The sequence below is a fragment of the Chlamydotis macqueenii genome, chromosome Z (genome assembly GCF_036417535.1).
Source record: "Chlamydotis macqueenii isolate bChlMac1 chromosome Z, bChlMac1.mat, whole genome shotgun sequence".
In the NCBI taxonomy this organism is placed as follows: Eukaryota; Metazoa; Chordata; class Aves; order Otidiformes; family Otididae; genus Chlamydotis; species Chlamydotis macqueenii.
In genome coordinates this window covers 42,462,210-42,476,245 of record NC_141593.1, presented here as the reverse complement: position 1 = coordinate 42,476,245, position 14,036 = coordinate 42,462,210, and the positions used below count along the sequence as shown (strand labels likewise).

At 43.4% G+C, this 14,036-nt stretch overlaps 1 protein-coding gene across 1 annotated transcript; it reads left to right on the top strand.

The window, feature by feature from the left end:
- Window positions 1-6,099: 6,099 nt before the first annotated feature.
- On the top strand, window positions 6,100-12,729 carry ISCA1 (iron-sulfur cluster assembly 1). Its single transcript, XM_086769807.1, has 4 exons — window positions 6,100-6,256; window positions 7,796-7,849; window positions 9,503-9,608; window positions 12,294-12,729. The coding sequence occupies exons 1-4, from the start codon at window positions 6,176-6,178 to the stop codon at window positions 12,440-12,442; spliced, it is 390 nt and encodes a 129-aa protein (XP_086625933.1). The 5' UTR covers window positions 6,100-6,175; the 3' UTR covers window positions 12,443-12,729.
- Window positions 12,730-14,036: the final 1,307 nt, after the last annotated feature.

Genomic DNA, 14,036 nt, shown 5'->3' with positions numbered 1-14,036 from the left:
TTTCTCAAGGCATTGGGGATACAGACAAAAATGCTTTAAGAAACAGAGGTATTATATTTGGCAACTGAGGAAAACATACGTCCATTTTCATAAAATGTGAAGGGGATCCTTGTACCAGCTAAGAATTTAATTAGTAGTATGAACTTGAGCTTTACTTGAAGTCCTTCCAGAGCTGGTAATGTACCATCTTATCTTGTTCAGGAAAGAATTAGTTACATGGTAAAACTGAAACCACTGTTATTTATGACTTTGAAATAAATTTCAAAAGAAAACACACACAAAAAAATAAGACTTAAGTTTCTGTATTTCTTCTTAGGGTGTAGTTCTCAGAATTCCTGACTTAATTTATCATTAATTCTACATTTATTAGAAATATCTGGTTTTAGAAATGTCATGTTTAATTTTTTTCCTTAGCCATCTGTTTTTATTGAAGTTGAAAGCTAGAATTGCCAAAGGGTTCTTAGGGAACTGGGATCCTAACTCCTGTTTTGGTTTTCATCCATCTGTAGCCAGCTATCTGTGAACTTCTAGATGTGCAACTTTCACAAAAAAAATTCTTTTGTATTCTTTCCTCAACATATTTTCAAGCAAAATATTAGACAGCAACAAATAGAAAAGAATTACAACTTTGTCTTCTATAGCATATTTCATCATATGAAATTAAGTTAGTTTTTCCTTCAAAAATAAGTTCATTCTTGTAGTTTTTCATTCATGTCCCCCCCCAAAAAAGGCTGACATGCCTTCCGTATGCCTTATTTAGCCCTTTATTCAAACTTACTTTCAGTTTTGATGATGGGAATGAAATATGTAAGCCTCTAAGTAACTATGGCGTAATGTCAAAGACAGAAGGTTTTGGTTTTTTTAAATCAGATTTATGCATACTTGCTCTCTTCCATTTGTGATACCATTAAGTTTTCAACTGTGAGATTTCTGAATTCACATCTGAATGAGAACTCATAGAATCATAAAATCATAGAATCTTTAAGGTTGGAAAAGACCTCCAAGGTCATCAAGTCCAACCATCAACCTAACATGACTGTGTCCACTAAACCATGTCCTCAAGTGCCATATCTACACGTGGGAGTATATGGGAGCACAAATACGGGCTGGGCAGAGAATGGATCAAGAGCACCCTTGAGGAGAAGGACTTGGGAATGCCACTGGATCAGAAGCTCAACATGAGCCAACAATGTGCGCCTGCAGCCCAGAAAGCCAACTGCATCAAAAGAAGGTCGAGTAGGTCGAGGGAGGTGATTCTGCCCCTCTACTCCACTCTCCTGAGACACCAGCTGGAGTATTGCGTCCAGCTCTGCAGCACCCAACCTAAGAAGGACATGGACTTGTTGGAGAGAGTCCAGAGGAGGGCCACAAAGATGATCAGAGGGCTGGAGCACTTCTCCTGTGAGGGCAGGCGGAGAGAGTTGGGGCTGTTCAGCCTGGAGAAAAGAAGGCTCCGGGGAGACCTTACTGTGGCCTTTTCAGTACCATCTTATAGGAAAGATGGGGAGAAACTCCTCAGCAGGGCCTCTTGTGATAGGATGAGGGATAATGGTTTTAAAATAAAGGGAAGTAGATTCAGACTTGATATAACAAAAAAAATTTTTTACAGTGAGGGTGGTGGAACACTGGAACAGGTTGCCCAGGGAGGTGGTGGATGCCCCATCCCGGGAAACATTCAAGGCCAGGTTGGATGGGGCTCTGAGCAACCTGATCTGGTTGGGGATGTCCCTGCTCCTTGCAGGGGGGCTGGACTAGATGGCCTTTGAAGGTCCCTTCCAACCCAAACTATTCTATGGTTCTCAAGGGTAGCAACTTTCCACATACAAAGAAAAACTTTGAAAGGACACACTGCGTCAATAGAAAAATTCTAGAAAAAGAATGGTATCAAAACTAATAGTAATAAACTAAAATAATAGTTTACAACTAAATTCATACCAATAAGATGTAATAAGACATGCTAATAAATAGTAGTTTAAAAAACCTCTTCTGAAGCGCCTGTATACTCAGTCCCTCTAATGATACAGAGGGACACTAAGTTGGTAGCACTGTTTATTTGTGCTGCTTTTTTTTGTTTTGTTTTGTTTAAAATGCTATTGTCATATTTCACAGGAATGTCACATGCTTTTGATGTCCCTGTTTCCAAAGTTGGAAATGTCTTCTGCTATGAGTATTTAGTTATCAGAGCTGAAAAAAGGAGGTGTGCAGCACAGTTAACTGTCTGTCTTAAGCAGGCAATTTAATCTCAGTTAGCTATATAAGTACTAGATTAACGCACATCCATCTCCCGTAAACTAATTGTTCTGGTGAGATTTTTTTCATAGATATATTTAAAACTGGTTTCTCATCCATTAAAATTTTTATTTATATGTATTTAATACACAATGATTTATTTTATAAACATAACATTTTTATAAGAATTGTGGAAGACATATCAAAAATCATCTTTGCTAGTAACTCTTTAGGTCCTGAAATAGCTGCTTAGAATGGGAGCTTGCTAGCAAATAAAATATTTTTTTCCTATACTAATAAAGTTATCAATATTTCTTGTTACTCACTTGAACTATTTAGATTTTTATACTGACATTTGCTTTTATCTTCTTTTGGTAATGTACTGGAGATGAAAAGCACCTTAGAAAAAGGCTGTTCTTCTACCCTGTGCTCAGTCTTTCATGCTGAGTTTCATTCAGCAGGCTGGTGACTAATGAGTGATGACTGGAAGCATCCTAAGGATGGGTACAAGAAGGTAAAGGTCTCTGTGCGTGTTCTGGTTTTATGTAGTGAGGGGGGGCTTCAGTGGCAGCCTCTGGAAGAAGCTGCTAGAAGTTGTTCCCCCTTGTCAGTGGACTCAGCCGGGCCCAGGGCAGATCCACTGCTGGCCAAGGCCGAGCCAATTGGCAGCAGAATGCTCCCTGATAACGCCTCTGCGATAACGTATTTAAGAAGGGGAAAACAGGAAAAAACAAAAAAAAAAAAAAGGAAGAGAATATGTGAAGAAGCTGAAGCAGAGCATAGAGGGGAAGGTGTGAGCCTTGTGGTCCTTGCAGGCCTCACCCTCTGGCCTTCCACTGGGTGGCCAACTGGGCCCAACTCGGCCCAGCCCAGCTGCAAGAAGTGGAGAGGAGATGAGAAGTGAATGAGATGTGAAGAGAACCCGAGAGGCATCTGCCAGCCTGTTGTGAAGAACTTTTCTTGTGAGAGAAACAGCTGCAGATGCCAAGGTCAGTGAAGAAGGAGTGGGAGGAGTAATGAATGCTGCTCCTGGCAAAGATTCTCCTGCAGCCTGTGGTGAAGACCATGGTGGAGCAGGTTGTCCCCCTGCAGCCCATGGAGGTCCACACAGGAGCAGGAATGCCCCTGCAGCCTATGGAGGACCCCATGCCGGAGCAGGTGGATGCCTGAAGGAGGCTGTGGCCTGTGGAGGGCCTGCGGGGGCAGCTGTTCTGGAGGGACTGCACCCCGTGGAAGAGATGACCCACGCCGGAGCAGTTTCACGAAGGACTGTGGCGTATGGGTGGGACTCCATGCTGGAGCAGGGGAGGAATGTGAGGAGTTCTTCCCCAACAATGAAGCAGCAGCATAAAACAACGCGTGATGAACTGACCGTAACCCCCATTCCCTCTTCCCTGCTGTGCTGCTCCTAGGGGCGGGGGGGGGAGGAGGTAGAGATAATGTTAAGCCTGGGAAGAGGGAGGGGTGGGGGGAGGTTATAGAATCATAGAATCATAGAATGGTTAGGGTTGGAAGGGACCTTCAAAGGTCATCTAGTCCAACCCCCCTGCAAGGAGCAGGGACATCCCCAACTAGATCAGGTTGCTCAGAGCCTCATCCAGCCTGGCCTTGAACGCTTCCAGAGATGGGGCCTCCACCACCTTTCTGGGCAACCTGTTCCAGTGTTCTATAACTCGCATCATAAAAATTTTTTTCCTAATTTCTAATCTAAATCTAACCCCCTCTATTTTAAAACCATTACCTCTCGTCCTACTGCAACAGGCCCTACTAAACAGCCTTTCCCCATCTTTCTTGTAGGCCCCCTTGAGGTACTGCAAGACTGCTATCAGGTCTCCCCGGAGCCTCCTCTTCTCCAGGCTGAACAGCCCCAACTCTCTCAGCCTGTCCTCATAAGAGAGGTGCTCCAGCCCTTTTATCATCTTCGTGGCCCTCCTCTGGACCTTCTCCAACTGGTCCATGTCCTTCTTGTGTTGGGGGCTCCAGAACTGGACACAGTACTCCAGGTGGGGTCTCACCAGGGCAGAGTAGAGGGGAGAATCACCTCCCTCGACCTGCTGGCCACGCTCCTCTTGATGCAGCCCAGGATGCGGTTGGCCTTCTGGGCCGCAACGGCTCGTTGCCTGCTCATGTTAAGCTTCTCATCCACCAGCACTCCCAAGTCCTTCTCCTCAGGGCTGATCTCAATCCATTCCCCGTCCAGCCTGTATTTGTGCCTGGGATTGCCATGACCCAGGTGCAGGACCTTGCACTTGGCCTGGTTGAACTTCATGAGGTTGGCACGGGCCCACCTCTCCAGCCTGTCAAGGTCCCTCTGGATGAGGGACCTTGTTCTCTGTCTCATTAACCTGCTGGTTTTAGTAATAAATGAATAGTTTTCCCCAAGTCGAGTCTGTTTTGCCCGTAACGGTAACTTTAAGGATTTTCTCCCTGTCCTTATCTCAAACCTCGAGCTTTTTCCTTATATTATCTCTCCCTATTCTCTCGGAAGGTGGGGGGAGTGAGGGAGAGACTTCGTAGTTTGGTCCCAATCAGTGCTAAACTATGACAGTGCCTGGATGATAGACTGTGAATGATTAAGGTGTTCATTGCATGCATACACAAGCTTCCCCCCTCCAAGTGTACACATTACTGACTTCAGCTTCAGGCTGACAGTGCATTTAAGCCACCCCCACCCCTCAGTGGGTGTGTTTTTGTTGAGGATATGTGCCCAAGTTGCACGAATGGTGTGTAAAAGACACATTTTGTGTAGCTAAAGAAAATACAAAATTTTTTATACACTTGCTAGCTTTACATTAGAGGTAGAAGTACTGTGCCTTATTAAAGACAAGTGGCGTAATTATGTATGTCAAAAATAAAAACATCTGCACATTTACTATCAAGCTCTTCAAAATGGCCAAGCCCTGAATCAGGTACCCAAAGTAGATGTGGTGATGAGATGCAGACACGTCGCTTGTGCTTGGACTTTGTAAATGCTAATAAGTACAGGTTTAAAGTAGTATTTAGCGTATTTAAGGATGCTGTCAGAGGAAATTAAAAACAGGTACGTGTTTTCCTTCTGGCATAGCCATCATTCAATTTAAAGTAATAGGATTAGTGTTCCTGTGCTAGCACTGTGTGGGTAACCAGAAGTCGACCCAGCTCGCCACCCCAGGCTGCCACCAGCGGTTTGGGAAGGACAGTCCAGTTCTCCCAGCACCTGCCAAGCCATCTTCCCACCACGACTGCCCACCAGGCAGGCGTTCAGAAGAGCAGCTGGGCTGTGACCGCCGCACAGCCCTCACCCGGGGCTGCCGGGCATAAACCCGGCGGGAAGGGGAGGAAGCCGGGTAAGGGGGCACACGCAGGGCACCATCCCCGTGACAGGCCGCGCCGGGCACCGGCGGCGGGTTCTGACCGCTTCGCTGAGGCCCATGTCCAAACCGGATCGCTGCGCACAGCAGCTTTGCCTGCGGTGCCAGTGCTTCCCATTGAACAGCCTTCTACGAAGGTGTTCAAAATGCCCGTCTGGGTGACCGTCGATAAATATTCATGTTCTGCGCCGGTATTTCTCGTGGGCGGGGACGATGTACGCGTGGGCCTCCGTGTTTGTTTCCACGGACAGATGTTTCCCTGCCGCCACCCCAGGCAGCCAACGCGGCCTGAAGGGAAGAGCCTCCGTGCGCGGCTGCTCTGGCCGAGCCTGCCGCTTATCTCTGCGAACAGCCCTCCGCCGGCCGACGCCCGGGGCGGGGAGGGCCTGCAGGCCGCGTCCGGCCCTGGCCCCCCGCCCCCGCCCAGCAGCGGGGCCCGCTCGGGGCGGGCGGAGAGGGAGGGACCGCTTCTCCTGCCGATCACAGGCCGCTCCCCAATAGGGGCGGGTGACGTAAGCGCGCCGTGCGCCGTGGCGTCAGAGCGTGACGTGTTGGGTGCCCATGGCAGAGGGCAGAGGACGAGGCGGAGGGGGGCGATGGCCTCGTCCGTGGTGAGGGCCACGGTGCGCGCCGTCAGCAAGCGGAAGATCCAGGCTACGCGCGCCGCCCTCACCCTGGTCAGTGCCGCGCCGCCGCTGGCCGGGAGTGCTGGGCCCGCCGGCCCCGGTGCCGCCTCACGGGGGCGAGAACTGCGCCACGGGCCGGGCTGGGCCGCCGGGCCTCCCTCGGCCCGCCCCGCGGTAGCTGTTGCGCAGCCGCCCCTGGGCCGCCGGTGACAGCGGGGCGGGACGAGGGCGGTGGGGAGCCGGTCTGCGCCGTCGGCGGGGCTGCGCGCCCGAGCTGGCGGCGGGCCCTGCCGGGGGTGGGACTCGCCCAGGACCGTTCACCCTGGGAGGGGGTGTGGGAGCTGTGTGCTGCGGCTGGGCTGTGCTCGGTAGGGGAGGGCTGCGAGGGTCCCTTCCCCAGCGTGAGTTTACTGGGGAGGGGGCTGCCGGTCCCGGGGATCCCGCTAGGGAAGAGGCCCCGCGCCCCTCCGCTACGTGTGTAGGCAGCCTTGGCAGGAAGCAGGACGGCGGCGGGAGAAGGGCGGATGTCAGTGCGGTCCGTTCATGCCGGGGGGGGGGGGGGGGGGGGCTTTTTTGCACAGTCACCTGAAGAAGTGACTTTATTAAAAAAAAAAAAATACATTTTTTACAGAAGCTGACAAGGAGGTTGTTAACAAAGAGGCCTTGTATCTTTTTGTTAATTGAGGGAGTGCATTTGCTACTAGTGACAGTATGAGCGGATTACTGCGGGGGAAAGTACGGTCAGTTCCCTGCAGGACCAGGGGCAGATTAAGTGCCTACAGTTCAGTCATTTATCAGAGTAGGTCGTTCCTGTTCAGTAGTGATTCGGTAACAAATGAAGATTAATAGTGGTAATTAGAAAAGGTTTTCTACTTGTCGTGTGTTTTCTGTGTTTAAATCTGCTCATGGTAAGAACTTCACGTTGCTTATGCTTTTTCTTTTCTCAGTATCTTAGAAACTTGTAAGCATGTAGTGGAAATTTTCATGTTTGTGTTGTGTTCTTGCATTTCTGCAACAACTAGATCTGCGTGACCAGTGAATTTATCTGTTGTAAAGTCACAGTTCCCTTCTAGGTTAGTGGAAAGAGAGAAGTAGGCTATAAACATTTCTGCGCCCAGTTGATTTTTGTCTGTAGTGTGTACGTGACAGAGTTTAACAAGAGCAGAACTACTTAATTGGATTGTGGTAGTGACTTGGGGAAGAAGGGCGGCAGGGGGAACAAACACCTGATAATAAGGACTGCAGTTCTTGAGCTGTCTGTTTGCTGGCAGTGTGAGTGTGGAGGGGAGTGAAGAGGCATTGTGCTTTGCATGGAGTAGATTCAGCCGTCATCTGTTTTACAGAGTTCCTATCTTCAGATCAGACATCAGTTTCAAGTAGAACACAGCCTAGTCCATACTGACAGGCGGCTGATGCTGAAGGTAGACTTCACAGATAGGAGACAAATGTGAACTAAAATAATTTGAGTGTACAGAGTTGGAATTTTGTACAGTACAGCTGAGTACGTTGCACACTTCAGTATGTGCAAGCACTGGCTGCAAATAAAGAAACAAATCATTTCAAATGGATGTATATGTTTTTGTTTTTCAGACCCCATCAGCTGTTCAGAAGATAAAACAGCTGCTTAAAGACAAACCTGAGCATGTAAGTATAAAAAGGGCCAACCTGTAGATTGTGCTGATATATTAGCACAACTCATGGTCACAAAGCATTTCTGGATAACTTGTAAGTGTGAAATGAACACTGAGATGTTGGCATCTTTTTTTTTTTTGGAGAGGAATGTGTAAGCTTGTTTACATATCAAGCTTTATTGCTGTATGAAATGAAATGTGGGGGATACCTGACTAATGACGTTTCACTGTGCAGTTACTTTTGAGATGGATAAAGTTGAAAAAATTTAAGTTTCAGAGTATTTTTTATCTATATTTTAATGAAGCCTTTTAGTATAGCGTAGTGGTAGGGAAGAGATCTTCAACTGTTGATATGAACACGTTATTAAGTTATTGTAGGAATTGTGAAGTATATAATAGTAAAGTTAAATTCATACCCATTGGAAAACACTTATTCTTAGGAAACTTGACCGACAATGTCATTTTTTTAAAGTAACCAGCATTTCTCCAAATAACTGATTAATTTTGTCATCTTTTCTTCTTGGGGTAAAACACACCCAGGAAGCAAGAGTCTTGCTTTCTAACCATTATAAAAAAAAGCATTGGAGTTTCTTATTTACAGTAAGTATTATTTCAAGAATAATATTTATCTTCCAACTTTCATACAAGGCCTATTGTTTCTTTTGCTTCCTGCACATCTGCAACTAACTAGGTTCTTTGTTCTGCTGTTTTAAAGCATCCTAAGGAAGCCCTGAGCCTACAGTTTAGCCAGTCAGTCATCGCCTTGCTATAAATGGTGCTTGTGCTTTCCAGCCCATTATTTGTAGCAGTTTCTGTAGAGAAGGTGTTCAGTCTGAAATGATCAAACACTGTTTGTCTGAGATTGCACTTGATCATAACATTGATTATGGAGGTAGACAATATAATTTTCCTCTTCAGTTATGAAGCATTGGTGTGTGGAAAGTGGTACAGACACTTTTGAAAGATTGTTGTGCACAAATAGTTTTATTGTTCATTTAAAACCATTTCTCAGTTATTTACTTAGATGCTCTTTTGTCAGACTTGTTGGATACTGTGAATGTCACAAACATATTGACTAGGTTGGCTTTTAAGGTCAGTTAAAACAGAAAGCAAATAAACATACTTGATTTAAGGAGGGGATTGCTTTTAAAGTGAGACTGGCAATAGAGGTTATGAAGAAATCCAAGTACATGTTTCAAAACTTTGAGTTGAAGTTGGTTTTCTGATGGTGTCATTATAAGAGTTCTGTGAAAATCTAGTAACTGCCTTTGTCTTGGCCTCACAGCTACTGTCAATAATCTTAACCTAGCATTTGAATTAGCATCTGATTAAACTTTAATTTGCAGTCACAAAAGTACCCGTCTTTGAAATTTGACTGTCTTTATGAGACCAGGCACTTACATGAATGCCGAGAGTTTATTACTTTAAAACTAACATACTTTAGGGCTTGAGCCACAGTAGCAAACATCTGATGTTTGCTTTTACTTTGGCAGTCAATGTTGTAAAAGGAAAAAAAATGCTACCTCTTAATTAAGCTAGTTCACTTCTGCTTTGAGGCAGTGGAGAATAATAAATGTCAACTTTTTATCTTGGTGTTCCATAATAGGTTTTTAAGTCATTAATGTGGTGGTTTTTTTGGTTTGGTTTTTTTTTTGGTCTTTTTTAGGTAGGTGTGAAAGTAGGTGTTCGCACAAGAGGATGCAATGGACTTTCTTACACGTTAGAATATACAAAATCAAAAGGAGACTCTGATGAAGAAGTAGTTCAAGATGGTGAGTTTCTTATGCAGCAGAGCAAAATTCTGTGGTGGTGGGGAAGAATAACCTATTACAGGTTTGCCAGGGTACAGGTTAGCACTTACTTGAAGTAATGAGTTATAACAAGAGATCCTACTGTTCTGTTACGGGAATTGTTGTCACCTCAGTTTCTATTTTGAAGTAACCAGTTAGTGAAAACCTGCAGCTCTGCAGTCTCTGCATCAGAGACTGTTCCACCAGAATAGTCTAGTCCATTGTTCATGTCTTTGGAGGTGGCTAGTAGCAGATATTTAAATAATAATACAGAACAATGCATATATAAAGGAATACTTTATCAGCATACCTAAACCAAGGCTTGGCAAAGTAAAGATTTTATTTGCAAGGGATTTTCCACATTATCTTATCTAATTAGGCTTATTCTTCATTGTTTCATAATTCGTTTTTAAGCTCTTTATGCTCTTGACCTTAATATTGCTTTGTAATAATGGGTTCTATGATTTTAATTTAAGATTATTTTTGAAATTGTTTTCACATGCTGATACGTAAGCTTTCTGCCTGATAATTTCATTGAGCATCCCATGATAGGTCTATTGCTGAAGTTCCTGTCGTGGTTTAACCGTAGCTGGCAACTAAGCGCCAAAGAGCCAATCAGTAACTCTCCCACTGGAGGATGGAGAGGGAGAATCAGAACAGTAAAAGCGAGAAAACTCACAGGTTGGGAAAAGTTTAACAGGGAAAGCAAAAACTATGCATGCAAGCAAAGCAAAATAAGGAATTTATTCACTACTTCCCATTGGCAGGCAGATGTTCAGCTGTCTTCAGAAAAGCAGGGCTCCATCACATGTAACAGTTACTTGGGAAGGCAAACCTGTAACTCCGGATGTCTCCCCCTTCCTTATTCTTCCCCCAGCTTTATATGCTGAGCATGATATCATATGGTATGGAGTATCCCTTTGCTCAGTTAGGGTCAGCTGTCCCTGCTGTGTCCCCTCTCAACTTGTGCACCCCCAGCCTACTCACTGGTGGGGTGGGGTGAGGAGCAGAAAAGGCCTTCACTCTGTGTAAGCACTGCTCAACAAAAACATCTCTGCATTATCAACACTGTTTTCAGCACAAGTCCAAAACACAGCCCCATACTAGCTACTGTGAAGAAAATTAACACTATCCCTGTCAGAACCAGCACAGTCCTATAAATTTTTGCAATTTTTGTAAAAATTTCTGTCAGTGATCTTTGTCATACAGGATTTTTTTTACAGAAGCATAATAGAGTTTGGTTTAGTTTCTGTTCTTTTTTAAAATTTCCTAGAATTCCTTTTGTGGACATGTTTTCGGGGTTTTTTAGGCATTTTTAGACATAACTGAACTCAGTTATATTCTGTTCAGGAATATGACTTTTAATTTAGTGGCAGAGTAAGAGATTTGAATCTAAGTGAGCTATCACAGTTATTTGTGTTATCAAAGTACCTATGACCAACTCATAAATTTTATTCTCTTAAACAGAATTAGTTGGAACTTCAGCAAATTATTAAATTGAACCAGAGTATTTGAGATAGAAACTGCCACCTAGTTCTGCAGGTGCCTCTTGATTTCAAATTCAACTAGCTTCTGGCGTCATCTCTTCTGCTTGTCTCAGAGCTGCTCTAGCTTTACAGGGCTGAAAACACATTTTTGTCAGAAAGCATTTTCTGGTTTTGATCTTAAGAAAGATGAAAGCACTTTTCCTCAGTCAGGTCAGAGACCTAAAGTTCCAAAGCCAGACAGTATTTCAGGTGTGCCTGTGTGCTTTATCTTTTGGTTTGGTTTCTTCTAGACACCTTTCTAGGGAAAGCTCTGACTTTTATATAGCTCTGTGCTTGGCAGCGCAAATATTCTGGCTTTTAGGTAGTTAGTGAGTGCTTCAGGGATCAGGTCCATTAACTCAGTCTTCACTGTCTGCTGTCCAAATTTACCCTAAAAATGTGTAGATTCAACTCAGATGAAACAGCTTTCCAGCAATCTCTCATATAACATAGGAATTCTTGTTGCTGTTTACTGATAACAATTTCACATTTTTATTTTTATTATTTCATAGCCTGTAGACAGCTAAAGCAGTCCACTGGCACATTTATGTCAGATTTGCAATTTTAAAGTTCAGTGACTTTCCAGAGAGGTAGATACTTTGTATAATTGAGAAAAAGGAGCTCTTTCTACTTCCGAAGATGAACTGCTAATTCTTAAAGGTTGTGGTATCTTTGAAAGTTCACACATTTGCCTTATTACAGGGTTCAGTATTGCTAATAGTTAATGTAGACCTTGTAGTCTTGAGCAAAAAATAAACATTTTGAGAGAGGAACATTTGATTTTTCAAAATTTTTTGGGTGCATTGTTGGATGCACAGACTTTAAGAATGGTAGGAAATGCGTTTCTGACTGTGATGCATGAGTATTGAAGCTGAGATTCACTCACAAGGTCTACAGCTTATTTCCCTGGTTATCATGTTTTTAAATCTGCCCCCCAATACATACATTCATGTGCACACACAGATAACAGAGCTAGACTGTTGCTGGAGTTTTATAGGCTGACTGAAAACCACAACGAAAGTGCCCCATGTTAGACCAGGGAAGCCAAGTTTATATACCAGTACTCTTCATAATTAAGAGGTTTTTAAAGTTAATTACGATCTTGCTTTATGTCATTTTTTTTTCCTTTGTTGTCTTCAAGGAGTGAGAGTGTTTATTGAGAAGAAGGCACAGCTGACACTTCTAGGAACTGAAATGGACTATGTAGAAGACAAACTGTCCAGTGAATTTGTCTTCAATAATCCAAACATCAAAGGAACGTGTGGCTGTGGAGAAAGCTTTAACATCTGAAATCTCAGGAGTACTTCTTTGACTTTGAACAGCCTGAAACACTAGTAGGCTTTCGGAATCAAATGCATTTTCTTCAGGTTCGTAGGCTGCGTAAAATGGGGATACTATTAAGAAAAATAAATAATTTTGAAAATGTAAATTGTGTGTTAGATTTCACCACTAATGTAGTTGTGCAGTAATTTGTGATGAGTTGAGATGCAAAAGGTAAGAACAGTAAGTGCTGTAGTAACATCTCTGTATTTTCACATGCCAAGGAAATAAAATCTCACTGTTCTTTTCCTTTGTCATTTTCTTTGTCCACTCTACTCACACTTCTGCATCCAAAACCCATTTGTAAGAATATATTGCTTATGTGTTCTGCTGTGAATTGGAGGAAAAAAAAAAAACCAAAACCAAAACCCAACCATTTATATGTGTTCTTTTTATAAAGATTTATATACACAGATACACAGTGCTCAGATTCAGAGTTCACAATGATTATGTAGATGCTTGCTTGCTTTTTGTAGTGCTTTCATCTTTTTATGTGTGGGTTTTCTGGTGGTTTATTTTCCCGTAAAACTGGGGAAGCCCAAAAAGAAGTTCATGTATTAATATAGTGGTGGGCTACCATAGCACTGCTTGCAGAAATACTTCAAAATAGGCTAACCCAATTTTTATTCTGTTCCTTTCCTTGTTGAAGGTACAGTCTCTGCTGTACTTAGTCATTTTCAAGAAGATTGGATATATTCAGGCACTGGAGTACTAAAGCAGGATACAGACAGGCCTTACTTCTCACATTTCTGTCAGTTTATCTTGACTTAAATTGCCAAAGCTGGTAAAACTGCCTCTAGATTCTGATTCCCCATGTTCACAGAATGTGCTGTCTGTGCACCAAAAGTACAAACACTTTTTTTGAGAGAGAAATCTTAGACTTTGTGTAACTGGTTTTTGTAGTCTGTCTGCTACTGATGTTGTTACAGCTTGAACTCTGTTTTGTAGCTCTAGGTACTAGGGTTTTTCACCAAAGCTTATGGTAACTTCTAGTTAACTCCTCTCTTGAGGTTAACTTGGTAACAGGAGGGAGGAAAGCATTTATAACTTAAAAAACCCTAGTATTTCATTGTTGTTATTTTAGGTGACTAGACAGTAATTAAAATGCTATGTTTGTAGAAAGCTGTTTTTTCTTTGGAATTTAAACTTAATTTCTCCTAATCGGAATTTTGTTTTTGTAAACCAATATTTTTCAAGCTTATAAAGTCTTCAGCACTTCTTCCATTGTGCTCAGACAGAAGTGTAAATGTCTCTCCAAGCTTTCCCAAAAGCTGGTATGAAAAGTACTGTTTCATCCTTTTATCTCTATGTTTCCCTGATTGTCCAAAGATGACACGGTGCACCTAAGCTTCTCACTTGTGCAAAAAAAAGAAAATAATGTGTCTGCCTGGGCAGCTGATTGGAACAGCTAGTGGATAGGGTGAAAATAAAAAATAGAGGACAAGAGACTGGGATCTTGCAGTCAAGGAGAAGAAGGTGTTGAGGTGCAAGTGAACTGAGAGCATTAAGGCTGCGTGTTGAAAATCCAGAGGCCACTTTGGTCTGGGCAGTTGTTGTACCCACA

Coding starts and splice junctions, on each gene's coding strand:
- ISCA1 (XM_086769807.1), top strand. CDS start 6,176: ATGGCCTCGTCCGTGGTGAGGGCCACGGTGCGCGCCGTCAGCAAGCGG. Junction 6,257..7,795: donor CGCGCGCCGCCCTCACCCTG/GTCAGTGCCGCG, acceptor TTTGTTTTTCAG/ACCCCATCAGCTGTTCAGAA. Junction 9,609..12,293: donor TGAAGAAGTAGTTCAAGATG/GTGAGTTTCTTA, acceptor GTTGTCTTCAAG/GAGTGAGAGTGTTTATTGAG.